The sequence below is a fragment of the Agelaius phoeniceus genome, chromosome 13 (assembly GCF_051311805.1).
Source record: "Agelaius phoeniceus isolate bAgePho1 chromosome 13, bAgePho1.hap1, whole genome shotgun sequence".
NCBI classification, from domain to species: Eukaryota; Metazoa; Chordata; class Aves; order Passeriformes; family Icteridae; genus Agelaius; species Agelaius phoeniceus.
In genome coordinates this window covers 550,892-578,779 of record NC_135277.1, presented here as the reverse complement: position 1 = coordinate 578,779, position 27,888 = coordinate 550,892, and the positions used below count along the sequence as shown (strand labels likewise).

The 27,888-nt window shown below is 52.4% G+C and overlaps 3 protein-coding genes across 7 annotated transcripts in view; 1 reads left to right on the top strand and 2 right to left on the bottom strand.

Annotated features, from left to right (window-relative positions):
• FRMD5 (FERM domain containing 5) overlaps positions 1–3,419 on the top strand; it is a 63,674-nt gene extending 60,255 nt beyond the window's left edge. The window contains exons 14-15 of one of the 2 annotated variants that reach the window (XM_077185306.1): positions 640–980; positions 1,160–3,419. In XM_077185306.1, coding sequence (XP_077041421.1) covers positions 640–980; positions 1,160–1,207 — 389 coding nt within the window. In that variant the 3' untranslated portion in view covers positions 1,208–3,419. Of the gene's footprint in view, positions 1–639 lie in introns of both variants that reach the window. The other variant, XM_054642056.2, reaches the window with a different exon arrangement.
• Positions 3,420–3,727: 308 nt separating this feature from the next.
• On the bottom strand, positions 3,728–11,737 carry WDR76 (WD repeat domain 76). Of its 3 annotated transcripts, none has more exons than XM_077185302.1 (13): positions 11,609–11,737; positions 10,202–11,416; positions 9,683–9,775; positions 9,237–9,292; positions 8,697–8,817; positions 7,928–8,029; positions 7,798–7,841; positions 7,545–7,698; positions 6,704–6,856; positions 5,905–6,119; positions 5,363–5,518; positions 4,501–4,554; positions 3,728–4,115 (listed from the first exon to the last, which is right to left on the bottom strand). In XM_077185302.1, the coding sequence occupies exons 1-13, from the start codon at positions 11,675–11,677 to the stop codon at positions 3,863–3,865; spliced, it is 2,685 nt and encodes an 894-aa protein (XP_077041417.1). In that variant the 5' UTR covers positions 11,678–11,737; the 3' UTR covers positions 3,728–3,862. The 3 variants fall into 3 exon arrangements, with proteins under 3 accessions (XP_077041417.1, XP_077041419.1, XP_077041420.1); XM_077185304.1 differs by having other exon boundaries at positions 10,202–11,371; positions 11,609–11,700; XM_077185305.1 differs by having other exon boundaries at positions 10,202–11,326; positions 11,609–11,700.
• Positions 11,738–12,465: 728 nt separating this feature from the next.
• BLM (BLM RecQ like helicase) lies at positions 12,466–27,709 on the bottom strand. 2 transcript variants are annotated; one of them, XM_054641906.2, is made up of 21 exons: positions 27,486–27,709; positions 26,794–27,410; positions 25,511–25,685; positions 24,997–25,109; positions 24,510–24,642; positions 22,900–23,597; positions 22,029–22,205; positions 21,584–21,702; positions 20,815–20,928; positions 19,975–20,073; positions 19,739–19,887; positions 19,351–19,457; positions 18,442–18,602; positions 17,773–17,968; positions 16,849–17,039; positions 15,835–15,982; positions 15,307–15,506; positions 14,384–14,576; positions 14,120–14,242; positions 13,599–13,806; positions 12,466–12,803 (listed from the first exon to the last, which is right to left on the bottom strand). In XM_054641906.2, exons 1-21 carry the CDS (start codon positions 27,581–27,583, stop codon positions 12,620–12,622), a joined length of 4,203 nt encoding a protein of 1,400 aa, XP_054497881.2. In that variant the 5' UTR covers positions 27,584–27,709; the 3' UTR covers positions 12,466–12,619. The 2 variants fall into 2 exon arrangements, with proteins under 2 accessions (XP_054497881.2, XP_077041758.1); XM_077185643.1 differs by having other exon boundaries at positions 24,997–25,106.
• Positions 27,710–27,888: the final 179 nt, after the last annotated feature.

Sequence of the window (27,888 nt, the reverse complement as noted above, 5' to 3'; positions counted from 1 at the left end):
GAGCGATGTAAAACATCTGGTTTGTGGTGAACTCAGAGCAGCCTGTGCTGCAGGGGCTCCTGCACATGATGGGGACACCTCCCCTGTGTGCTGGGGGACCCCACCCCCAGCAGCCCAGCACGACCCCTCTGTTCATGCACCTCCCACCCGGGGCTCTCATCAGTGCCACCCACCCCTGCCCCATCCCACCCTGTCACCCTGTGCCGGGCAGGTGCCCACGGGGCTGCAGTGCCACTGCTGGCGCTGCCAGCGGCAGAGGGGCCCCAAGCACTGTGGGCAGCTGCCAGGGGGACTGTCACTGTCACTGTCACCTCAGGGCAGCTACAGCCCGCGGGTGCGTGTGATCGCCTGCAGAGCTGCCCGGACTCTGCCACGGTCCCGGCTGGCAGCCAGGGGCTGGCGGTGCGGCTGACAAACCAGGCGCGTGTTGAGGTGTCACCAGCGCAGTCACAGGTCGCGTTGAAGGGGCTGCAGGTCCCAAAGGACCAACGATAACAGCAACAACAAGAGCAGCCCAGGGCAGCCACCGCACTCTGTCCCACAGGGCCGCAGCGTGGGGCAGTGTGGGCAGCTCCCGGCTGTGGAGAGGAGCCCCCCGCACCCCACTGAGCGTCCCCTTGCCCCTCCCTGTCTCTCCAGGCCTGGAGTCCCTCCGTGACAGCGCCCACTCGACCCCGGTGCGCTCGGCTTCCCACGGCGACGCCTTCGCGGGCCCGGGGCGCAGCGGCCGCGCCGAGAGCAGCGAGCGGGTGGCGGTGATCGCCGACGAGAGCTACAGCCCCGCCGACAGCGTGCTGCCCACGCCCGTGGCCGAGCACAGCCTGGAGCTGATGCTGCTGTCGCGCCAGGCCAACGGGGCCCCGTGCAGCATCGAGGAGGAGAAGGAGTCGGAGGCGGGCACGCCGGCGGCAGAGGCGGAGGGCGAGCTGCGGGCGCTGTGCCCGGGCGCCGCCGGCCTGGGGCCCGCACAGGCCCAACAGGTGAATAAGTTTCTTTTAAGTGTCCTCCGTTTGCTCCTTGTGACAGTTGGACTCCTCTTTGTTTTGCTCCTCCTCCTGATCGTCCTTACCGAGTCCGACCTTGACACTGCCTTTTTCCGTGATATCCGCCAGACCCCAGAGTTCGAGCAGTTCCATTACCAATACTTTTGTCCCCTCAGGCGATGGTTTGCCTGCAAGCTCCGCGCCGTGGTAAACCTGCTCATTGACACCTGAAGGCAGGAGCCAGCACGGGGGCCTGGACCTGCCGCCGTCACTCACTAACCCTCCCCTCCCGACCCAGAGCCCGGCCGGCCGAGGAGGCGGCTTTCCGGGAGGAAGAGGAGGGTGGGCGCAGCCCCCGGAGCCCCCTCCTCCCCGTGCTCCCACCCCCGGAGCCCGCACAACACCTCCCGTCCCGACCCCACGCTCACGACTTGGGAAGCACCGAGCAGAGGGGAATTCTTTGCTCTGCCAGCCCGGCCGGGGCTGGCGGGGCCGTTCCGCAGGAGCTTTAGCAATGGTGCTACTGAGGTTTCATTTAACACTCGTGTACTGTTACGGTATTCAATCCGCACTGTGCCCGCCACCCCCGCCCTCCACGAAGCGCTTGGCAGAGCCCTCCCTGCTCACCGGAGCCTCCCAGGAGGTGACAGAGCTCGCGGGGACGCCCCGTGCCCCCCTCCCCGCGGCGCAGCCATCCGGAGCCCTCGCCCTGCTGCGGACTCGGCCCTTCGCCACTTTTTTAAGCCTTGAAGCATCGGTGCTCCCGAGGGCAGGGGAGCATGGAAGCCAGGGGATGCAAACCTGGCGTGGAGCTGTAGTGACTGTGTCAGATTTATTGGGATGACCTTTACCCTCCGCCAGTTGTACCTGTTTTGTAAAAAAACCAAGCAAAAAGAACAAAAAAAAAAAAACCAAAAACAAAAAAAGAGAGACATTTCAAGGTCTATTTTAACAAGGAAATGCTATTTTGTTATCAGATCTAATCCAGTCTTTTTTTACTTTACGGATGGGGTGACCGTGGGTGCCGGTACCGAGCGGTTCCCACTGAGCAATGGTTTAAGAGTAAACGCAAGGAGCCCAAGGCCAGCCGAGCCCTGCTGGGTTTAGGACAGAGAAGGAGCTCTGATTTTGGGACTCTTCCCAAGAGGACACAAGTTCAGAAGCGCAGGTGACACCGAAGCAGCCAACGGACACCTTTAGCCCTGACCGTGGTTGAGTGCAAGTCAATAAACCCAACCCATCGTGAGGACCCCCGGACTGTTGGTCACCAGGAGCAGCAGCCCATCCACAGGGAGCAATAACAGCCAGTTCTGGTTAGGTTGGGGTGACAAGTTGGACACATCAGCAAAAAAAAAAAAAAAAAAAAAAAAAAAGAAAAAAAAAGGGTAGAAACAGCTGAGCAAGTTTAATTTCATCTCAGGGAGAGATTTTTCCGTAAGCTGGGGCCATAACTGCAGTTTTACAAAGCCTGATGTCCGTGTTGTCTTTGAGCATCCAGCACCCACCGCTGGGCGGGACGGTGACCTTGGGCCACTCCTTGTCACTGCAATAAGGGGAGGGGTCCCGTGGGGGCACAGCCCCCTGCCCGGGTCACAGCCCGCTCACCGCACCAGGCCCGAGGAGGGTGGGGCCCAGCCCTGGCTCCAGGGCACGGCAGGAGCCCCGGGAAGGCTCCAGGAGCCCCGGGAAGGCTCCAGGAGGCGGAGCAGCAGTTTTTTTACATGATAATCCTGTTTTATGCAACATAGCAGAATTAACTCTTAGTGTAGTGTTCCTACCTCAGCCCATAGCGCTGATGTTTCTATGCAGTTGTGCTCGTCCCGACGCTGACATTTTTTACCCCGGGTTAACGCTGCAGTGTCGTCCTTCCTCCTCCTCCTCCTCCTCCTCTCCTCACTGCAATGTTCTGTGTGACGTGTGACAGCACAGCTCCATCCTTTTTGGACACGTCCTCCAAGCCCCAGCTGGGCCCCTCCACCTTGGCTTTCCTCGGGTGATGCTCTGTGCCAGCCCCAGGTCACCTCTGCCGTCGTCCCCCAGCGTTTTACTGCAGAACCACGAGAATTGGTGATTTTCCGTTGTACGTTTCTCCCGTCGGCCCCAGATCCTGTCGTGTGTTTCAGGCCCTGTTAGTTTTGCCCGTCTATCTATCAAAATGTTGTTTCCATAGGTTCTGAGAGCAGAATCCCATGAATCTCGTCCTAGCATACTGCATCTTTCAGCAGTAGACAGTAAAATACCTGAAAATGTGAATTTCTTAGTTTTCATAAAGAAAACCTAGAGATTAACCTTTCATGTGCCAAATACTGTAAGTTACATTCTTTTTTCCTTCAAAATGTACCTTTTTCTACATATCCAATACCTTAGTTAGCATAAAATCATTGGTGCCATGAAAAGTATTTTTAAATTTAAATAAATATTTAAATATCATGAAAAGCAGAGTTGGGATGAGCTTTGTTCAGCGATTCTGATTTTTCTTGTGAAAACAGCTCAAAGTGTGAGAAATTTGGTCTTTTAGCAGCTTCTCACTGGAGTGAGAGTTCAGAGCTGCAGGTAAGTCCCTGACACGTCTCTGCACTCCAGGAGCACAATTTTACAAATGCACCCAGGAGTTTGGGGCCCTGCATCACAAGGAAGGCACTGAGGGGCTGGAGAATGTCCAGGGAAGGGGCTGGAGCCCCAGGCTGAGGGAGCTGGGGGCTCAAGGGTCACTTTTATTTCCATGGAAGACATGGGTGCCAAAGGCAGTTTAAACTATTTATTTTAAGACTTTCAAAGTACACTTCTGTCCTGAGAAACAACAGTCAGCTTCGGAACTGCTTAATACAGAATAACCAAAGTCAGTGCAGGGAGGAAAAAAATAAAGATCTAAGGCACTTCTACTTGAACACATGGAGGCGGCCACTGGAGTTGCCTCCCACCAGGACGCTCTGGCTGGGGTGCACGACGTTGATGGAGCACACGGAGCCGAGGCAGTCCACGTTGTAGAAGGAGTGCAGCAACTTCCCGGTGTCCTGGAAGACCTCGATCTGCCTGGGCTGGGCCATGCTGCCCACCAGGAAGCAGTGCTCCTGCTTGGGGTCCCAGGTGGCCCTGAAGCGGCTCAGCCAGCGGCCTGTGTTGTTGTTGTGCCTGCAGGGGAAGAGGAACATTCCTCCTTGTGAATCCAGCCTTTTAAATCATCATTTATGTCCCATCTGCTCCCTTGCCTTCTAAACCTTCAGCACTCACGCTGCAGGGGATCCCTGTCCTGGGATGGGCAGGATGGGACAAGAATACCAGAATGGTTTGGGCTGGGAGAGACCTTAGAGATGACCCAGTGCCACCCCTGCCAGGGCAGGCACACCTTCCTCTATCCCAGGGTGCTCCAAGCCCCATCCAACCTGGCCTGGGACACTGCCAGGGGTCAGTTCCTTCCCAAAATCCCATCCATCCCTGCCCTCTGGCAGTGGGAGCCACTCCCTGTGTCCTACAGGAGCAACCACAGGCTGCCCCGGCCCAGGTGTGCTGTGCTTACCTGATGGAGCTGAGCAGTGTGACCGTGGAGGACAAGGACGTGGTGTCGTAGACCCTGGGCACAGAGGAGCACATTAGCACCAAGAACCTGTGCTAAAAAGGCAGCCCTTCCCTCACAGAGAGCTCCAGCTCCTGGGGCCCAGGGCTGTGCACAGGCACCCAGCCTAGCTGGAACCACGTGCTCAGGACCTGGATTTGCTCTCAGCTGCACCTGCAGCCCACCCTGGCTGGCAGCTCTGGAGGAGGCTGCAGAGCCCAAAGGCCAGCCCAGAATCCCACCTGCTCCTCCACCTCGTGAACCTGGGGGTTCCACCCCTTGGGGCAAAAAAACTGCCCAGCCCATACAAAGTCAGGTAATCATCTAAATTACAGTCACAAAGTGACCAGGAGAAAAAGAACCTCTAACACAAGCAACTCACAGCAGCTTAAATGATGAAATGGTAGGCCATTTACAGAAGAGCTGATATCACCATTATTTCAAGTACCAGCTACAAAGAAATTTTGTTTCTGAGCACTTTGTGTTTGTGTTCACCAGCCAGGTTTTGGCTGGCTGTTTTTCATTTTGTTTGTTTTTTCAAAGATTAACAGTACCTGTATGTTTTTACTTTGAAATATCCCGAGGGAAAACAAGAATTAGAAAAAAAACAACCAAAGCAAAAAATCATTAAAAACTACATTAAAAATGTTAATGCAAGTAAATCTTTATCATTTTTTAAAAATGATAAAGACAGAAGGTGCTCTATGATGGGTCATGTAGAAAAGTAATAATAATAATAATAATAATAATAATAATAATAATAACGGCAATAAATCACCCAAACAGTTGGTATTTTCCATGAGGATTCTTCCTTCCACAGCCTTACCTCAGCCAGTCATCAGCACACACTGTCACCACCCTGCTGCCAGTGACAGGTGAGAAATAGGCCGAGGTCACACTTTTGGTGTGTCCTGTCAGAGAGCTCAGGGGCTTGTTCTCCTTGCTGTTCCGAAGGTAGCGAACATCAAAAACACAAACATCCCTGCAAAGGTACCACAAACACTTCAGTAATTATCCTTCATTCACCAAAAAAGCTTCAGAGCACAGCAGGCTGTGTGGGAGCAGGTTCAGAGCTTCAATATCCACTCACATGGTGGCTCTGAGGGATTTTGGGAGCACCAAAACCACTCCAACCAGCCCTCCATACAGTCCCTCTGTGCCAAAGCATACCAGGGCCCATCTAATTCCCATTAGATCTGGGAAATCAAACCAAATCCCACCTTAAATCCTGCTAAGGACTGAAAACTTGTTTTCTAAAGGGACCGAGACAGCTCTGACTGTAAACCGAGGCTGAGAAACTCCTCAGGCCCAGCTGTCCCCAGCATAGGGAGCACTGAAAAACCAGCCTGCTCAGTCTGGGCTACGTACACGGAGCCAGCAGCCAGGAAATACTGCTTGTTCACGGGGTGCACGTGGACTGTCCGTGTCTTCCTGAAGCCAATGTCCACACAGAGCTCCGAGGACACCCCCGGCGTCCGTCTGTCCACGACAGCCACGCGCCCGTCCCAGTGACTCACTATGGCACTGCAGGCATTCTCCTCCAGGAAGTCGAAGCAGGAAAAGTCTTCCTCAGTCCTGCAGATCTGAGCCCAGGGAAGGTTAAATGTCAACAGAACTAAAGGGAACAGGCAGTTGTTCTAACACCCAAACACTCCCTGGGCTATGGGTTCCATCCTTTCCCTCTTTAATTCACAAAAAAACATGCAGCTATGTGACAGCTCCATCCAGCTGTGCAGGTAAGCCTTCTGTGAAACAAGGATGCTTTCCACAGGGGAAATAATTAGGAGATAATTAACTATCCAAACCAGACCGGCAACAGCACATCCAAATTCCCTGTCAGAGCTCCTACAAGGCACTGTCACCTCTGTGTTCCAGCAATCAAAGAGCTGTTGGCCTTGAGCACACACTGAGTGAGGATTAAGGATATCTTTCCCATCTCTAGTGCTCCAGAAGCTTTTAATCATGTGCAGAAATGTAAACTTGGAAACTGGGAGAACCCAGGCGGTCTCTGGGTTTTGGCGAGTAGGAAACATCTCCCTATTTATGTGATGTTAATTAAATGTTGATTCATATGTCCTTGTGGAACTAGAACCTGAACTTTCGTGTTAATAAAACAACCAAAGAATGAGTTGGTACAAGCAGAGTAACCTCCCCAGCAGTGCCTCACCTCATCAAAGACAGCCCTGGTGACATCGCCGCAGCGCAGGGTGTCATTGCTGAGGGACAGCAGGTGAGCAGGGTTGCAGGGAGAGAAGTGCATGCAGTTGACAGGGAAGTTGTGGGGGATGAAGGTGTGGGCTCCTTCCTCCGTCCCGCAGCTCTGCAAAACAACAGATCCCACAGACACGGGTGCTGATCACTGCAGTTATTTCTGTTAATGACTACAACTCTCAGAGCCAAATCTCTGGCTTTTGAATGTTTTTTGGAGGAGGCAGAGGGTGCTGGGTGAGAGAAGACAACAGCACAGGTGATATGAACAGTGAGACTGCTTCTGGTCCCTAATTACGGAAAGCTGCAACTTCCTGCTGCAATTAGTGCCACTGCAGCCACCACCAGCCCAGCACCTGGGCAGCAGCACCTGGCACACCCACACAGCTGCTTTCTGCTGCCACATCAAAATATGGACACACTGGGTTACTGAGAGCTCAGGCTGAATTAGTGACCCAAACTGCATGAACACAGGATCTCCTGGGTCTTGTCTTCTAAATTTTGCATCATTTTGTTATTTTAAAATAAACTGAACGGGTCATTTTGGACCAAGTTCTGGTTCATCCCACAAAGATGATTCTGCTTTCAAACTTCAGAAAAATACAAGGGAGAGCAAAAGGGAAAGCCATCCTGGCAACTCTGACAATCACTCTTGACAACCACCAAGTATTACCCCTAAGAATGGAAAAAAACCTAAAACACTCTCAAGAGCCTGACAAAATGCCAGCCCAGGCTGTGCCCCACCTGCAGCTGTCCTGAACCCCACATCTGTTCAGGTGAGGAGCACATCAACCACTCACCACGTTCCAGAGGCCAACGCACCCCAGCTTGTCTCCAGCTGCCACAAGGATGGTGCTTTGGGAAGGGTGGATGGCCATGGAACACACCCGGGATTTCACCACCTTCCTGATGTTCTCCTCTCTCAGCACCATGCTGCTCAGGCTTTCCCGGTACCTGGAAAACCAAAATGACAACCATCACCAAAACGTTCATTAGGGAAGGAAGGAAGGGGGGCCAGAGAACCCCCAGTTTTGGCTGCTGTTTTCACACTACCTCTTTATGTCAGGTGTGCCCTGCTCAGCATCTTCCACTTTCACCTACACACAGAAAGGAGGTATCCAATCAAAACCAGAGCCCAAGTGAAATTACACGATCCAAAACTAACAAATAAAACCAGTAATACCTCACTTATCCTCATCCACGTGCTCAGTATGGCCTCTGTCCATTTACTGCTCTCTGCCTGACCCTCTGGAACCATGGGAAAAGGTCCGACTGGAACCTGAGGCTGGAAGGACATTGGCAATTTTTGTAACTCAAACCAACTAAACCACAAACAAGGTGAATTGGTACTTTCCCCACACCAGACATTCTGAGAACACACCTACACTAGGACAGGAAATAAACAGTAAAAACAGAAGGTGAGATCATAACCTTATTAAAAAGATAAAGAGAATTTCACTGGCAGCACAGACCAACTGCCTCCCTGGGTTTCTTCCTCTTCTGATACTGCAGCAAGACCTTTACTACAGATTCAAATCTATTCTACAGTTCAATGGAAGATTTAAATTCCCATTTCTCAGAACAACATGCCTTTTACTTGTTGCTCCATCACTGCTTCAAAGAGATGGCAAATATTACCCAGGAAAATAACAGCGAAATAAAAACCAGAGTAATGGATGGATTTAAAGCTGCTCAGCTCCATGGGCTGTTAATGTGGAACATTCTAGGTCAGGGCCCTTCTGTGGATCCCAGCTGCACCATGCCATCAGCCTGGGCCACAGAGCACTGCCCGACTCCTGGCGAGACCGTGGCACCTGCTCGGGGTGACAGAGCTGACCCTTCCTTCCTGTGCCTGTGCCACAGCTCCCAAACGGCTCAGGGCAATGCCCAGCGCCACCCATCAGTGTCACCAGCAGTGCCCCCACCCCTCCTGCAGCCCCTCCACATCTCACATATTCCTCTGCTTCTGGCTTGGAAAACGTGTCCAGCAAGGGAATGTCCAGTGGTGGCTCCCTGAGCAGGCGCATGGATCGCCGCAGCGCGGGCTCATCCTCCACCTTCTTAGGCTTGGCCCTACAACAACCAGAGCGTCTCAGCCGCAGAGCAGAGCTTAGGGACAGACCCCGGGGCACAGCTGGCCGACACCAGCCCCTCCTGGCCCTGCCCTTCCATCCATGGCAGTGAGGAACAAACCACGAGCACTCTGCAATGCCACCCGTTTCCCAGGGATGCAGCCCTTCCCAGCTCTCCTCATTCATTACCCACCCAGCCATTCCCACCTTCTCCCATCACACAGCTTACTCTTTATTTGGGCTTCAGCTCACTTTCTGCTCGACCTGGCACTGCTTTGGCACGGCCAATGTCTTCTCCTCCACATTTACAGCTTACCCTCCCCCTTGCACCTTGGTCACGCCCTCTCTTTTTTTCCCAACATTTGTTTTCCTCCCACAATGAAGAATCAAGGATATAAATCTCATATATTGGTACCGCACCTTTTTGTGACCCGAGATTGCCTTTTAGTGGTAAGTTGGTTAAGTCTTGCGGCTGACTTAAAGAGAAAAAAAGAGACTAATTATAGATAATGAGCACAAAGCATTAACCAGTATAAAATACAATTATCTCAAGGCAGCGATGAACTTACTGCAATTAATTATAATAAGAAGAAAGAAACTGTGGTTGCCCCATCCCTGTAAGTGTTCCAGGCCAGGCTGAATGGGGCTTGGAGCACCCTAGTCTATGGAAGGTGTCCCTGCCCATGGCAGGAGGTGGAATGAGAGGGGCTTTAAGGCCCTTTCCAAACATTTCAGGATTCTGTGATTTTCATGGCTTTCCTCATATAGAGCTGCCCCAGTGAGGAAAGGGTTTCACAGAAAGAGAAGACAGTGCAATTATAACACTTGGAAAGAGCATTTTGATGCTATTTAGACCCAATACAAACCTCATGCAGCTTTAGAGCAGCAAAGAATTTAGCATTTTCTGTGATGTTCTTTAGTCTTTTCCTCTCATAGGCTGATAGGTGGGAGTATCCATCCTACAAAATGAAAAGACAGTCACTCTCCATCATACAGTTACATGGCTGCAAGAGTCGTCCCGGGCTCAGAAAAGTGAGTCCTAAAAAACTGATTAAATCATTTTTAAAAAATGTAGTAACAAATGTAAAACCATACAAATTGAGGTTGTCATGTATCAACAACAAAATCTGTCCATACAGGTCCAGTTTGCTTTACAAAACTTACTCTGGCATCAACTCTATGAAGAGAACTGTAACAACATTTTTACTAATGAAAGCAATAGTGAAGAGACTCAATAAAGAATTCAAAACTTCAGTGAAAGTGTAAAATGAAGTGGGACACTGCCAGTCAGAGGTTAAAAAAGAGAAACAAAACCCACTTACAGAAGTAAAACACTTAAAAGCTTTATTTCTATAAAAGATAATAAAAGGTGGCCGGGCACTCACCGGAGCCGCGTCTCCCCCGTCGCTGCCGTCGCTGTCCACATCCCGGAGCCCGTCCTGGCCGCGGGCAGCCGAGCTGGGCCCGGGCGGGGAGCCGGGGGCGGCTCCGGGGCCGCTGTCGGGCTCCAGGCACAGCCTCTTGCCGGCCGGGGAGCGGGCGCTCAGCAGCCGCTTCTGGGGCCGCGGCCAGGCCGCCGCAGGCAGCGGCGTCAGCACCACCCGCAGCTGCCGGCCCAAGCCCGGGGCCGCGCTCGGCTGCAGCTCGGCGGGGCCCGCCGGGGGCGACTCCTGCGGGGGCGAACGGGGCTTGGCGAGACCGGCCAGGAGCGACTCCTGTGGGGGCGAACAGGGCTCGGCGGGGCCCGCTGGGGGCGACTCCTGCGGGGGCGACTCCTGATGGGGCGAACGGGGCTCGGCGGGACCCTCCGGGCGCGACTCCTGAGGGGGCGACTCCTGATGGGGCGACTCCTGATGGGGCGAACGGGGCTCGGCGGGACCCTCCGGGCGCGACTCCTGAGGGGGCGACTCCTGATGGGGCGAACGGGGCTCGGCGGGACCCGCCGGGCGCGACTCCTGCGGGGGCTTACGGGGCTCGGCGGGGCCCGCCGGGGGCGACTCCTGCGGGGGCGAACGGGGCTCGGCGAGACCGGCCAGGAGCGACTCCTGTGGGGGCGAACAGGGCTCGGCGGGGCCCGCTGGGGGCGACTCCTGCGGGGGTGACTCCTGATGGGGCGAGCGGGGCTCGGCGGGACCCTCCGGGCGCGACTCCTGCGGGGGCGAACGGGGCTCGGAAGGGCCCGCCGGAGGCGACTCCTGATGGGGCGAACGGGGCTCGGCGGGACCCTCCGGGAGAGATTCCTGCGGAGGCGAACGGGGCTCGGCGGGGCCCGCCAGGAGCGACTCCTGCGGGGGCGAACGGGGCTCGGCGGGGCCCGCCAGGAGCAACTCCTGATGGGGCGAAGGAGATCCGGCGGGGCCCGGCGAGCAGGGCTCCTGATGGGGCGAACGGGGCTCGGCGGGGCCCGCCAGGAGCGACTCCTGATGGGGCGAAGGAGATCCGGCGGGGCCCGGCGAGCAGGGCTCCTGATGGGGTGAACGGGGCTCGGCGGGGCCCGGCGAGGAGGGCTCCTGATGGGGTGAACGGGAGTCGGCGGGGCCCGGCGAGGAGGACTCCTGATGGGGTGAACGGGAGTCGGCGGGGCCCGGCGAGGAGGACTCCTGCGGGGACGAACGGGAGTCGGCGGGGACCCGCGGACGGAGCCCCGGCACCGGCGGGCCCTGAACCCGGCCCGCCCCGCTCCTCACCTCCCCCGGTTTCTCCCCTCACAGCCCAGCCCCTGTCGTGTCCCCTCTCCTGGCAGCCCCCGGGTCCCCTCCCATGTCAGCGCCTCTCCTCCCGCGTTCCCGGACCTGCAGCTGCTGCCGGCGGTGCGCCGCCAGCTCCTCGGGCTGCCGCGGCCCGGGCTGGGACAGCGCCATGGCGCGCGCGGGGCGGAGCGGCGCTTCCCGCCCGCGCAGGGCCGGCCTGGCCGGGCCCGCCCTCAGCGCCGGCACCGCCCGGCTCCCGCTGCCGCAGGGCACGGAGCGCCGGGGACTGCGAAATTCCTCCCCGGGAGGCTGGGCAGGCCCTGGCACAGCGTGCCCAGAGCAGCTGGGGCTGCCCCTGGAGCCCTGGCAGTGCCCAAGGCCAGGCTGGACACTGGGGCTGGGAGCAGCCTGGGATGAGGGAAGGTGTCCCTGCTATGGCAGCTTTAAGGTCCCTCCCAAGCCCAGGCGTGCGGACTCGGTGCCCAGGCAGAGCGGGTGCAATGCTGGGCTCCCGGCACGCAGGGGAAGGGCCCGGCCTGCCCTGCCCTGCCCAGGGCACAGCCACCCTCACACCCGCACCGCAGTGCCCGGCCCAGGGCCGGCCCGCGCCCTGCGCCACGGCACTGACAAGATCTCAGCTTAAAGAGAAAACGGTAACTGAAAAAAAGCACACCCAGGGCAGGGTTAGACACTCCCAGTTCCAGGATGTGGGGAATCAAATAGATAACTTAAAAACATTCATTACCTTTCTCCTTCCCAACCTGTTCTTTCCAGAGGTGCAGCCCAGCTCTGGAGCACCGAGACAGGAGCAAGCGAGGACAGGCAGCCACAGCTTTGGGGACATGCAGCCCCCAGCATCTGTGATTATCTCCCTGAGGGGGGCTGGACAGCAGCATCACAGGGAGGAGTCACCAACAGGGGACAGTTTATAGAACCACTCACAAGCAGAAAGGCCCAAATAAACTGACAAGTTAAAAAATACTTATTTAATGTGAGTTTTTGTACTCGACAAATACACAAGTCCCAAAAGGTTCAGCAGCAGCAAACGAAACAAAAATTTAATAAACAGTGATTCCATCTTCGGGAAATTCATCCAGTAATTGTGTTTCCCAGCTAAAATATGGAATACGAAGGCTGAAGGAAGCTTCTGGATTTGGGTTTGGGCAGTGCCATCATGGCCAGCTTCCCAGCAGCTCCCTGTGTGCCACCAACACTGCAGGACACGGAGCTGGCACTGGCAGAAGCTGGAGCCTTCGAACTCGGCAGCTTCTTGGTCCTTCTGTACCTGCTGAAGCCCCTGCAAAAATCAGAGGAGGTGTGTGTGAGACACCTGTGGCACCTGCCCTGGCCCCTGCGCTCACACAGGCACCACCACTGCATTTTCTGGAGGACTACGCACTCATTTTGTGATTTTTTTTTTTTTTTTTAACACACATGGCTGCAAAATGACCTCTGAAATGCAAACAGTACAGCTGTTGCTCTGGGATGTACCCAAGGGTGAGCAGCAACAGCAAGCGACACTTCAGAGGCAGCAGAGCTAATGACAGATATTCCAGTAGATGGGAAAGTGCCAAGGGTGGGACAAAACCTGCTGGGCTGGGAAAACCATTTACTACAAAAACCAGGGAGCAGAACGGTGAAAATTGGGGCAGGGAAGGGGAAATCCATGGGAAGTGGCAGATCAGACCAACCAACAGCAGATGCAGGTGTTGCTTTGCATGATACAATCAGAAGGAGAATCTGAATTAACAAAGGGCTGAAGTTCAAATATTCCATCAAATGTTCAAAGTTTTAAGACCTGTTTGTGATTTCAAGCAAGGAACCTGGTGAGCCTGCTAATGCTAGCTATGGCAGAACACTGAAATGGAGCATTCCCTTCTTAGCCTGCAGCAATCAAGTGTGAGGACAACTGTTAAATATCCTTCCTCACCAGCTTTAAAAAGCAAACATGCAGAAAAGCACAGCGAAGCAGCTCTGACCAGGATAGTTTTAAACCTGGATAGTTTTAACACCATTATTTAAGCCCATGCAGTGGGGTAACTGCAGTTCTGGGACCATCACTGAGCACAGAGCAGTGACCTCAGGCACGTACCCTCTGGGGTGGAACTGCTGGCTGCCACCACCACCCGTCCTTTTCCTCTTGGAGTCCCTGGAGGTCGGCGCCCGCTTCCTCTTCCTCCTCTGGTTTGTGGTATTGCCAAAATAGCTGGAGGTTGTGCCTGCATCCTCCGCTTCCCCATCGCTCCCCAGCGAGCCCGCGCTCCCCGTGGCCGTGTCCCCGCCCGGGCAGGCAGCATCTTCTACACAGGCAGGGAGGGAAAACCAAGTCAGGGAGCACCCGGGCCAGGCAGGCACCAGGACACACTGCTGGTGTCAGAACATCTGGCCTGGCTGTTCCTCACCTCCTCTGCACTGCCCCACCCCTGAATTTATCTCTAGTGGGAAGGCAGAAAGACTTTGGTGTGTTCTGAAAGTGATTACTCTCTTTTGGAATTATTGAACTGTAAAAATTAGTTATTTGTGAATAAATCATGGTAACTTTTGAATCAACCGTCTGCTAGAGGAGGAGAGAAAGGCACTGAACAGAAGTACATGCTGAGGTAGAAAGCACACCTGGGATGGAGCATTCTGAGTACTTATCCATCACTTTAATTATTTCTGCACCGTACTTCTCCAGTTTGTCTTCTGTGACACCATCGATCTGCAGTAACACCTCCACGTCTGAGGACAAGGTTTCTGCAGCACAAAAGTACCCCTCAGACATGTCCAACGAATAACTTTTTATAAAGATACCCTGAAGGAAATTAATTCCTTTCCATGCCCCTCTATGCAGAAGCCCCAGTGGACTTCTGAGAAACCTGAAACTTCTGACCTTACCTGCTATTTTCTTGAGGGTGGAAGTACTGAAGATATTGAAGTAATGCACGTCAAAGACTTTGCCCAGGGTTTTGCAGGTGTCTGTAAGTTCACTGAGGCACTGTTTCACCATCTCTTCCCGCTGGGACATCTTTGCCATGGAAGCCCTTTGCCTTCTGATGGCACTGGCGCTCTCTGTCTCGTGGAACTCCACCTGTTAAAACGAGCCATCCATAACAGGAGCTCCTGCACAACCTGACTGATAACAGGGACACAGCGAGGGAAACAGAGATATCCTCTGATGGACCAAAAAAAGCTGTTCACCCAGTACACATTTTTAAAGTAAGTTTTTACAGGTTACTCAACCACACCCCAGTTTCCTCAACAAAGGGCTGGAAGAGTTTAGAGAGAAGGAAAACCTCCCAAGAGCCCAGTTCCCAGCTGGCTTCAAACAGAGGTCACTGGGGTAATGCTGAGGGCTCTGTCCTGCTCCAAACACAGCACTAATGCAGAGGAGGTGTCACCTCAAGAAACCTGGGACTGTTCATGACCTTCATGGAGTGTCTACTCCATCAGATCCCACCAATGACTAGGAAAAATAGAGTAGAAAATGAAGAAGGGAGTGCTGGTTCTTCTTTCTCTTCTTAGCTATCTTTCTGGAGGGGTCAGAACTTTCCTTCACTGTCCAGCAGGAATCAGATGGGTGGGGAAAAAGAGAAAGATTTAGACCTCTTCAAGCCTCTCAAACTCACTTTTTGCCTGACAACATTATTACTGGAATACTGGGCTAGGAATCACACTTGTTGGATTCTGTTCCTTGCATCTACCAGACGTTAGTTCAGCTGGAGGCAAACTGTGTTTAAGCTACTTGAGGGGATATGCTAAAGAAAAACTGCAGCACCTTCCTTAAAACAATGCCTTCAAGAAACTAAACAGTTACACACCTGGAGTGACCCATCCAGCACAGCCTGAGCTCTCTCTCCCAGAATGACATATGCCACTGCCTGGTCATTAGCTGTGATGTACAAATCCTCATCCAGGATCCTGTCCAGGACTAGTTTTCTAAACAGCCTTTCGGCATTGTGCCTGGAATAGGCAGCCCCCTTCCCAAATATTCCAGACTGAATCTTGGCACTCGTTGAACCTGTGCAACAGAAAGCATAGGATGAGCTTGTGCTCACAAAGCCCATGTACATGCATTTACAGACCTGTGGGAGATTCCCAAGGCAGTCTATTCACCTTCAAAAAAGCCTTTAAACACTGGAAAACTAATATTATCACTATAGCAACCTGAAATGGATTAAATCTTCAGTTTCATTTATTTTGGATCACTTACCACAAGAGATTCTTGTGAAAATTAACTTGGCAAAACACACGTTTTTTTAAACACCTGCTGGCATTGCACAACCCTCTTGATTCCTGGTCAGGGATCTGTGCAGAGGTCATTGAGGAGTTTCTGGGAGAACACTCACCTAGGAAAATGTCCACCATCATGTTGAGGGTGTACCTGCCAGAGCCGGGATTCCTGCTGCCGTTGATCCGCCCCGCCTGCGCGCAGTGCTCGCGCACAAACCGCACGATGCTCTTCACGTCCTCGGTCACATCCCGGGATTTATAATCCTGTTAAGTCACACCCCATCAGGACAGGCTGCTACTGACACCCCAGGCTGCTACTGACAACCTCAGTTTTCATGATTGAGCTTTTCTCAGCTGTGAATTGAGTTTGTTCCAAATAAAGAAACCGTGATTTCCTAGTTAGAAACCTACAGCGATACAGTCACAGGGATTCTGGATGTGATAACACAAAACCAGTCCAACTGACTGTATACAATCCCCCTAGGGTTATTTGTGTAGAGTGAGGTGCAAGATTGCTGGGTAAATACTGGCAATCAAGGTAAATCATTTGGGAAGCATTCCTGTAATTATCCTGCCACACTCTAGAACATTAGAATGAGACTAAATAGGCATTATCCTCATCAAATTTGGTTCCAATCACAGCTGTATAAGGAAATGTTTCAAACACAGAGCTAAGACACAACATCCACAGGTACAAAACTGATCAGGATCCCTTCCCTGCCAGCCTCCACAGCTGCCTTCCCTTCTGCTCCAGCTACTAGGTTAGCATAAGCCCAAATGTTTGGACCACCTTCAGCAGTGCACACCTAATGTGGCCCTCATGCTGCTCTGGCAGTACAAAGCTGCCCTGAAAACACCAGGACAGGAGCTGAAGGGATTTCCCCATAGTCACTGCACTGGATCTGATCTCAGCTCCTGCCTCCTATAAGGAACATCCTTATGCCTCTGACAGGAACAGGAGCATCACAAGTCCATGGTTAAACCCTGAAAATACCTGGAAGCATCACAAAAATACAGGACTTTTATTCCTTTTCTCCATTTGCCTTCCTAAAGGTCGTGTAACTGCTTACGGATGCAACTAAATACAAATTCAGTTTAACACCACTATAAATAAAACCTGTGGGGTTTACCTTCTTTCTACTGCAGTTGTCACAAATCACTTCTGGGTGATCTTTGCAGAAGGTGGGGTTGAAGTTGGTCTCCCCGAAGTAGGCGAGCAGCTGGACGCGGCGGCACTCGACCACGTTCTCACAGTAGTGCACCATGCTGTACAGGTTGTTGAAGTGGGTCTGCCTCGTGTGGCTGTTCCCATCCTTCTCCACTGAAACACAGCAGATTCAGTGGTGTTTGTTAAAGCTGCACCTCTGCCTTTTCATGGACTGTGAAAAAAACTGGCTTTGCTTAAAAAACCCGCAATGTTGGCTTTGCTTAAAACACAATATTGGCTTTGCTCAAGAAAAGATGAGTGGGTTAGTACAGAACAGATGTAGAACAGATTTTATCTCTGAAGTTTTAAAGAACTGGAGAAGGGAAATAAAGCTAGAATGACAAAAGTCAAGAGAAGGGTAAGCATGACAGCATGAGGGGAAGTGGCCTCAAGTTGTGTCAGGAGAGGTTTAGATAACATATCAAGAACAGTTTCTTTGTAGAAAGGGTAGCAAAGCCCTGGCACAGGATGCCCTGAATGGAGTCACTATCCTTGGAAGTGCATAAAAAGTATCTGGATGTGGACTTGAGGACATGTTTTAGTGGTGAACAAGGGGGTGGAGTTGTTCTGACAGTTGGATTTGATGATATTAAAGGTTTTTCCACCCTTAACAATTCCATGATTCGGTGAAGCAAAGTGGTTTTAACCAAAATTAAGTACAAGTGACAAAAATCCTACTCCTGGCACCTGAACGAAAACCATCCAGGTAAGGATTCCCAGTTCTCCCCTCCCTGCAATACTGAGCTATCCATGGCACTTGTAAAAGAAAAGTAACACAGGCTAAAATGCAACCAGCAACAATGTGACTGCTGTAATGTCATCTCCAAGTCCCCAGAGGAGAACTCACTCAGGATGAGCCTTCTCAGCCTGGTCACATCACTGTAGCTGTAGAAGAGCAGGCAGTGGGACATCTCTCCATCCCTGCCAGCTCTGCCAGACTCCTGGTAGTAGCCCTCGATGGATTTGGGAAGGGACGCGTGGATAACGTAGCGCACGTCGGGCTTGTCGATGCCCATTCCAAAGGCAATCGTTGCACATATCACCTGGGAAAGAGATCATAATGTTCTAGACACACATTAAGGAAATCACTCCTGCAACACTGCATGGAAAGCAGACCTTTCCATGAGGGACCTGGATTAGCAAACCTGGAGGAGCCAGAATTTCAGCTGTAACGGTGCAGAGCAAGTACAAAACAGCAACAACCTCCCCTCCTGTTGGAGGAGCCACTCCAGACACAGAAAACCCAAATCCCAGACTCTGCACAGCAGTGTGCCAGGAGCTGTTTCTGAAGCCCGGCACTGCTCAGGTCCTCCCTGCTGGAGTGCACATCTTGTACAGTGCTACAACCTTTCAATCACAGAATTCCCAGTGAAAGGTGGCTGCTGTCCCGGCAGGTCTGCTGGGATCAGTTATTCAATACTGCATTTGGTGATAACAACTCCCCTATTATTTCCCAGGCCAAGAGGGATAAAAGTGCCCAGATTTTATTCCCTTTTCCTCCCGTTTTTTTCTTCACCTGGCATCCCTCCTGATTAACCCACTTCTGCTGCACAAGATCCCGGTTGGAATCGGTGAGGCCGGCGTGGTAGGCCAGGGCAGCCAGCCCCTCCTTCTGCAGGATGGCTGCTGTGGTGTCACACTCGTGCCGGGAAAGGCAATAGATTATCCCAGAGTCATCTGCAAAGAGATGCCAAAAGAAATCTGAGCTACAACACAGTTTTAGTTCCCTTCCCTGCTCAGCCTGCCAAGCAGACACTGACCTCTCCCCAGTGGAATAAAGGTAAGAGTAAAGATGTAATTGCTTCATTAAAAAACTTATTTTATTAGTATCAGATAGCCTTGACAGTTTTTCCTACACAGTCTTTTTGGGCTTTTGGTGAGGTGGAATGAAGAAATGTTTTCCTCATCAGTATTGTGCAATCTCAGGATTTAGAACAAAACCGATATAATTCAAGAGTTAGAGAAGCCCAGTAAATGCTCTCTGAGGGTACAGCATGGGAGAAGCTCTGAGGGAGCTTGATGTAATCCAGTTCCAGCAGCAGGAGCTGCAGCTCACTCCAAAGTGGGCCTAGAAAGATGGGAATCTCTGAAGATAGCTTCAAGGGGAACTACAGATAAGCAGACCAACACAATTAAACAATTAAGATATTGGGTGACCTTTATGCTCTGAAGACATGATCCTAAAAGCTCTGGCAGGCTCCAGAAGGGTCATTCAAGAGCATCACCATAACTGACTTTTCCATCTTAACTTAAATTCTCAACTTCAGAATGCACATCAATCTGATTCCCATTTTCAGTAACATCACTTTACCTCCATCTTGCTTTTCTGGCAAATATATCACTATTACAGCATTATAAAAGCTTTTACTGCCTTGAGAAATGGTTCATGAAAAGGCCTGTGGCTACCATGCTGCTGAGTACTCACGGGGGTGATATTTTTTAATCCATTCCAAGCAATCCATCGCCACCTTCTTTGGCTTCTTGGGCAACACATCATATTTCAAGTTATGCCTGTTGAAGCTCATTGTAAACCTGAAACGTGACAGTTCATGGTGCTCGTCAGCCTTCTGGGTACAGCTATGTTGTGTTAAACAGCTTCCTTCATCATGCAAGGAAGGGCTTGGTGAGTTTTTTTTTCTCATGTTAATATTTTAAATCCACCTCCTGTTAAATTCCATGCATGCATTTAATTTAATTTAATCAGATACAGCCACACAAGGATTTCAGATGGGCCTGTTTTACTTCACTAAGTTTTCCACTCAGAATTTCTGAGGCACAAACAAAGGGTTTCAGACATCTGCTGAGCAACTCACACTTGTGGTTTGAGCATCTCGAGCTGGTTGAGGATGTCCTTCTGCACGCGGGGGTTGGCGGTGGCAGTCAGGGCCATCATGGGCACGGAGCGGAACTTCCTGCGCAGCGTGTTCAGCCGCTTGTAGTCTTGTCGGAAGTCATGGCCCCACTGGGTGGGAAACACAATTTAGGTGCAACTGAGTAAAATGCTGCAGCTGAGTCTTCTGGCATTCCTGAAAACAAGGGGAGGTGTTACCTGGCTGACACAGTGGGCCTCGTCAATGACAAAACGTGCCAGGAGTTTCCTGTCGTAGAGGTTCTCCAGGGCGGACATCAGGCGGCTGCTGGCACACACCTGGGGCACAGCACCGGTGGCAAAGGAAAGCAAAATACCTGGGCTACAAGTGTCAGCTGGGCCGGCTGAGGGCACAGAAACCACTGTCCTACAGTGCTGCAGAATCACCCTGCACTGCGCAGCTGAGTCCTCAAGGCACAGGGGTGATCCCAGTCAGTGCGTGCTAACCAGACAGCTGCTGTGGGATTGCCACCAGCTGCTGGGATCACCCACCCCAAGGCCCCTCATTCTGAGGAAATTCCAGCACATTTAATTACTTATATCAGGAGACACAGAGAAAAATAATCCTGAAGAGAGAAACACAATCAGCACACTAACCAGCCCCCTCTTACAAAGCTCTTGTGCAATAACATATTTTTAAGGCAGCATATAATGCAGCCCAAGGCAAGGTCTGAGAATCTCCTATCACCCTGACAATGCTGCATTTTTCCTGTATTACCCTATTCAGAGCAGTCTGGATTTAGTAGCTACAGGACAGTGATTAACACTAATGTGTATCAAGATAGATTGAAACAGCTGGGCATGGGAGCTTGTCTTAGGAATTTACATTTTACAGACATACTCAGTTCTTATTCTTGGCTAATTACTGATTGAAATTAGCTACATCCATATAGATTTTGAGTTATCCAAAACCTAGCATTTTTTTCCCCAGAAGACTACTCTGAGTGCAATTTTTAGCACCTCACAGCAATCCCCCCCTCGTAGCCCCTATGATTTTACAACTGAAGATGAAGTACAGACCTTCTCAGGGGTGACATACAGCAGCTTTATGACAGGGTCTTTCTTTGACAACTGCATGTAGATTTTTGAGGCATCAGCATCTGTTCTGTCACCAGTCAGGTATGTTGCAGCAATCTATATTAAAAAAAATTATAAATACATATATTGAGTTTTATTACATGCAAAACAAAAGAACCCCCAAATGAAGAACCTCGCTAACTCTCATTACAAACCAGTTCCTAAGCAGTCAGCCTTGGGAACACACCTTTGGAACACACATCTGAGCACCCTGGGCTAGGGGAAGGTGTCCCTGCCCGTGGTGAGGGGTGAAACAAGGTGAACTTTAAGATCCCTTCAACTCAAACCATCCTGGGATCCTGTGATCTCCTGCACGTGCATTCCTGCTCTGTATATCCTGTTTCCAAAGATGTTTTGCACCTCCAGAACCCCCCCAGCTCAGGAACTCCTAGGGCTCATTCCCACTGCAGAGCCAGGCTGCTCCTGTGTAGGTGAGTGATTACAAATCTCAGGATCTCAGAACCAGCCCCTGCTCTGAAAAACACAGCTCCAACACCCAACATCAGGAGCAGCAATAAATCCAGCAGTCACACTGCCAAGATACTCGAGTTCATCCAATTTGGCTCTTCCCAGGCAACTTCCTGTGCCGTTCACAGTGTCCACCTAATCTATTTATGCAGTTTATATTCGGGAGACACGAGATTTGCTGTAAAATTTCAGATTTCTAATCCAGTTACCTGCAGCTTCAGTCAATAAAGCTGCTGGAACTTACATCTAAAGTCTTCAGCTTCTGAACCTGATCGATGATGAGCGACCTCAGCGGAGAAATAACGATGGTGACCCCGGCAGAGACACAGGCTGGTAACTGGTAGCACAGGCTCTTCCCACCTCCTGTGAGGATGAGACACAACACAGCAAGGGCTGGGTATCAAGAGAAAAGGGATGGACACCTACTCCTTATTTCCCATTTTACAGCACTTCTGGAAACAACACATTTTGACCAATGCCTGCCGCTAAGTGACACCTGTAGGATAAGGAAGAGTTACTGTGTGAATTACTAAGGAAAGCAGAAATTCAATCCCCTCACTCAAAATACCCCAGTGCAACAATAGTCCTGAAATCCTGCAGTCGCAGAATTCCAGCAGCTCAAAGGCACAGGGGAAGAGAAAAGCTCGTCCCAAAGCTTGCAAAAGGAGCTGCAGGTCTGTACCCTGTACCTGTGGGCATGAGGATGAAACAATCCTCCCCCAGCAGAGCAGCATTGATGGCCTCTAGCTGGTTTGTCCGGAAACAGTGCAATCCAAACTTCTTGTGGAATATATTCATCATTTCTGCAGAATGGGGAAATTTCATACCCCTGAAACGCTCCAGTGCAGGGTTATGAACCACTGGATCTGGAAGACAAAAAAATGTGATTAGAGTAAGTTATGACATCAAGTTCCAGAAGGAATTGTTCCCTGTGAGGGTGGGCAGGCCCTGGCACAGGTGCCCAGAGCAGCTGGGGCTGCCCCTGGATCCCTGGAGTGTCCAAGGCCAGGTTGGACAGGGCTTGGAGCACCCTGGGATAGTGGGAAGGTGTCCCTGCCATAGCAGGGGTGGCACTGGATAGGATTTAAGCTCTCTTCCACCCCAAACCATTCTGTGACTCTGATTTTCACCTCCCCTTTTGCCAGCTTGTCCCTACATTAACCTGAAGTGACGCTGACCAACCCTGGGCCCTGAGGGGACTGAGTTTGCTTCCACAAACCCATTTTGGATCATCTTGCAGTGAAAACCATTGTACAGCTTTGAATCAAAAGCTGCAGAATCATTATTTAACTAAAACATAGAAATACCCTTATTTTCAATTTTAGCAGCTTCATCTTCCAGCAGCCTGAAACCAGCACAGGAAGGGAATATTCAAGTTTAGCATCATTTAGAGGAAAAAAAAACCCAAGATGACTTTGCAAAAAAGGAACCAAAAGAAACTTCCACAGAAACAAAAGGCATGGATGTGATCTGTAGTAGTTACTTGGTATTAGATTCAAAGAGAAATAAATAAGAATTTAAAAACGGAAAAACCCAGTAACCCTCAGGAGTACAGTTCACCTGGCTGGTTCTTTGTTGCCATGGGGAGGGCTGCCTTTGGAGCAGCAGGGCTGGATCCCAGAGCTGGCCCTTTGGCTCTGGACATGATCTTGGACAGGAGGGATGCGGCAGGAGGCGCCTGCGGGCCGGGCCGGCAGAGCGGGGTGGGCGGTGCCGCGGGGGCGGGCACGGGCACCGGGCTCTGCCAGTCCTCCTCCTCCAAGTCATCGATGTCAAAGGCATCCAGCTCCAGCTCATCGGTGCCCCAGCTGTGCCCTGCACTGGGGGCTGTGCTCTGGGCCTTCAGGGCTGTGCTGGTCCGGGGCTGGGTCCCGCTCCTGGCCCCAGGACTGCTGTCCCAGCTGCTGTCCCAGCACTGCAGGCTGGGCCTGAGGGACGCTCCCTCCCTGGCACCTCCCCTGGCACCAGGCACCTCTGCAGGGCCCGGGCAGGGCAGCTCCTCAGCGCCCTGCTTTGAAGCACAAGAGCTGTCCACGGTTTGGCTGGTTTTGGCAGAAGAGCTGCTGGAATGAACAGAGAGTGCCGATGGGAGGTTTGTGGATTTGGGGGAGTTTCTGTCAGAACTGAAGCTCCAGCTTGGGCCAGAGCTTGCACCAGGACACACACGAGGACCCTGCTCCATGGGAGACTTCCAGCTTCTAGGAACAGTGGTGTTTATGCCATTCTGGTTCAAACCAGAATTAGCCAGCAGTTTTCTCCTGGGACAGATAACAAGGGAAGGAAGAACGAAAAAAAAATATATATTTAGTCACAAGCAATGATTTACCAAGTTCTACAACATTCATTAAACAGTTTTGTCTCACTGCTATTAAACATCTTAACATATGGTGGTTCCATCATGTTCTGAGTCACCATGTTTGAAAATTATTTCAAACAAATCTAGGGAAGAGAAAATACCACCAGAAGAGAGTAATGACAAAACTGTGACATCATCTCTACAGACACAATATAAAAGAATTCCTAAAAGGAAGATCCAGGCAAGGTAGAATATAAAAAATAAATCCTTAAGAGGCAAAACCTGAAGTTAAAAGTATGCCTGAACCACATCATGTTTTTAGGTACTTTCTAAAGACTATGTCTGACTACAGCAATGAGAAATAAAATAAGCTGTTGTACTGAGAACATTTACAGAAGCTCATGGTCCCAGTCCAGGAAGAATCTAACCAAAACCCCAAACCCAATACTTTGTCCATGCACTGTGCCATCAGATGAGGCAGCAGACAGAGCAGCAGGTTGTGGCAGCAATAATTCCATTGGAAGATGACAAGCTCAGGGGCATTAGGAGAAATCACCACCCCTGCAGTCAGTGAGGGGGCAGACAGCACCAGCTGAGTGCCTGTGGCAGAACTGAGGAGGACACCTGGCAGGTCACACCACATGCCCTGGGGGTGCAGAAGCACCTGGTGCCAGGCAGCTCCTCAGGCTGCCTGTGGAACCGGATCCTCCCCCTGGCTGCACACAGGGCCCAAACACTTGCAGCAGTTTGGGGTATGTTGGTCCCTCCCTCAGTCAGTGCTCAGAGCTCTTTCAAGCCCTCGTGCCTCGCTCTCCAGTGTGCTGGGGACACCTGCAGGCAGCTCTCTGCTCCGCACGGAGCTGCTCCAGCCTACCTGAGGTCCCTGTGCTGCAGCAGGGCTCGGGCACAGCCCAGGGCCTGCAGCTCCTGCAGGGGGATGGCATCCACCAGCTCGCAGATGGCCTCCATGACTGCCAGCAGCCGCGGGGCCACGGGCACGGCCTCACCTGCCACAGGGAGGGAGCTCAGCACAGTCACTCTCATCAGAACAGGCGCCCAGAGGACACCACCCTCCCAGAGGACAGTGATTGCGGTCAATCAGTCTCAACAATTTACTCCCAACATACTTTTAGTCCATGTGCACAAAGAAATTGTTTCTGCGTGCAGGAACTCAATGAATCTACTTAATTTTGCCCTTGTCTTTTATTATCTGTCTATAATCCAACCATTTATGTCAACTCTCCATCTACAGATGTTCATTCTCCATCTGTTAGTTAATGTTCTGGGATTACACAGGATAATAAATAGTTGCCAACTACCCCCAAAATCAGAGATATTAATTTCCAAAGCATTTTGTGTACCTGAATCTCCTGCACTGGCATCACCAGGATGTGTTGAGGGAACCTTCTCCTGCCTGGCCTCGGAGCTGCCAGGTGTGCACCTTCCTCCAGTGGGAGAGTCTCTGAAAACACTGCTAACACCAAAAGGAAAAGCCATGAAAATACAGATCTCTGTAAACTGAGGCACTTCCACAGAACAGCAGGATTTAAGATATGTGGAAAGATAAATTCCTGAAGGCCCAGACAGAACCCAGGAGCTGAGCAGTCACTCATCCTGGGTACCAACGTGTGGAATTTTCTCCCATCCCACTACAAAAGTCACTCTGCTTTTTTCTGAAGTGAGAGCCAGATAAAACATCAGCCATAAAACTAGCATTTGATAAAGCATTAATTGCAGCTGCTAGCCATCAACCTGGCAAGCAGCAAAGAGACAGAGCTCAATCTGTGCCTCTTTAACAAGCGGGAGTTTAGGTTGTTTTTGGTACTTTTGTACTCGTGCACCAGACAGATGGTTTCAGCCGTGAGCTCTGGTTACCTGGCACTTTGCACAGAGGAGGAGAAGGGAGGCAGCTCCTCCTCCTCAGGGGAGGGAGGGATGATGTCCAGGTCATCCTCCTCGATGTCAGCACCTGCCCACGGCCAGGTGGCCTCGTCCAGTGCTGGGGAGCTGCTCCCAGCCCTCTGTGGCTCCTGGCTCTGACCCCCTTCAGCTGCAAGGGAAGGGCATTGATATTGCTGGGTAACACTGCACACTCACTCAGCCTGCCACAAGCAGAGGGGAAAACAGCAGCCAGATTTCAAAACACTCGTTTGATACAGCTTCTGACTCCCAAAGGATAAAACCTGCTGTTCCCTTTTCTCCCCATTAAAACAGACAGACAAATCCCCACAAACCCTCATTTAAGTGGAAAAGTGATACAAATAAACCTACAGTCACCTGTCCCTGGCAGAAGTGAAACACTGAAGAGATCTATTTTTCTGAAATACTTTTCTATAAAAACGATTTATGTAAAAACCTGTTTCTATAAAAAGCTACTATTATATTAAATCCTAGCCTTTAAAGAGTGCAGACTCATCAGCTGGCACAGTCCCTGTACTGGAACTGGAAGGTAAATGTACATGCATTGTGTCTTAAAAGACAAATCCTACAAAGAGAGGTCAATATCATTAACTTATTAAAATGAATTTCACAGAGAAAGGAAAAGACAACAAAATTTTAAAAACCGAAACACAGTTCACAAATGTTTTCACCGCTCAGTGTAAGGGCAGCATCCCAGAACGCTCTTTGATATTATTCAATTGAATAAACATGTTAATTTCCCAAATAAAGGTCCAAAGTCTCAAAACACAGGAGGTAAGGAATCTAAAATAAAGCAGTTCTATGGGACAGAGCTGCCAAAGCAATGACAGGCAGGAATTTTGTGATCGTAACTGAGGGCTGGAGTTCTTCTGTGGCGTTTGTGTTAAAAATAGAGAGCTATCACTTTTTCTGGTTTAATATTTAAGTGTAAGATGACTTTATCTCCTGTATGAATTTTCTAAGTGCTTTTCTCTCCATAGCATCCCTATAGATTATTTAACCATTCCAGGAATTCCATAAATCTTGTAACTGCGGGACACGAGCAGCTGCTGCTCCTGCACCGGCAGGACGCTATCCCGCTCCCAGTCCGGGGGTACCCAGCACGGAATCGGGGCTGTTTGCCGGCGCCGAGCACGCAGCTCCCCGTGACTCCTGAGCAGCCAAGCCAAGCCCTGGGGAGCACACCCAGCTGTTCTTCCAGCTGTTCTTCCAGCCCGGTACCTGCGCGCAGCCCTTACCTGGGCGAGCCCCGGCGCTGCCCGCATCCCGGCGGGGCTCAGCCGCTGCCGGCTCCCCGGAGCCGGGCCCCGCAGCCGAGCCCGCGCTGCCGGGAGCCGAGTCCTCCAGGCAGATCACGGAGCGCTGCGAGCAGGGCCGCGGCTCGGCCTCCGCCGCTGCCTCGCCGGCACCGCCGCCGCCGGGCCCCGGGGTCCCGGGAGAGCCGCGCGGGGCCGGGCGGGGGCCGGGCCGCGGGGGCTCCCTGCCGGGGGCTCGCGGCCCCTTGGGGGACAGCAGGGGCGGCCGGCAGAACTTCTTTTCGATTCCCGACAGGTCAAAGTCATCGATGTCATCCCACTCATCGCCGATGGTGATAACGGGGCCTGCAGCGGAGCCGGGGCCAGGAGCGGGAGCGGAACCGGGACCGGGAGCGGGGCCGGCCTTCCCGGCGGGAGCGGTGCTGGCCGGCCGGGCCCCGGGAGCCGCGGGAGGGGCACAGGCCGGAACGCAGCCCCGCGGCGGCGCCTTGGCGTCCGGCGGAGCCGAGGCGGGCAGGACCAGCGAGGTGTTCACGTCCTTGTCCCTCAGCACGGCGGCGGCGCCGAGGCCCCGCGGCGCCTTCTTGAAGGTGAAGCCCCTGCAAGGAGAGGAGCCCCGGTGACTCCCCGGCCGCGGCGGCCGCCCCACCCCGGCGTCCCGGCGCGGTACTCACGGCGGGCGGTCCCGGGCCGGCGGCGCGGCGCGCAGGGCCCCGCGGGCTGAGTGCCGCCGCAGCTGCTCCCGCAGGTTATTCTGCGGCACGGCCGCCATCGCGGCACCGCCGCCCCGCCGCCAGGGGGCGCCCGCCGCAGCCTCCCGCCCGCGCTTCGCATTCGGCGCCAAAAGCGCCCCCCGTTCCCCATTGGCCGGAAGGGACGGGACGGAAGTGACGCACGGGGGCGGGAGGCATGGCGGCGGAAATGGAAGCGTTTCCGGAAATGGCGGCGCCGCCCTCAGGCCGGGCTCGCTCCCTCCCGGACCCGCCGTAGCCCCGCTCCGCACCCCCGGGAAGCGCTCGGCGCCTCGCACGGCCTTGGCCCGCGCCGGGAGGCCGGAGCCCCTCAGCCCGCCCCGCT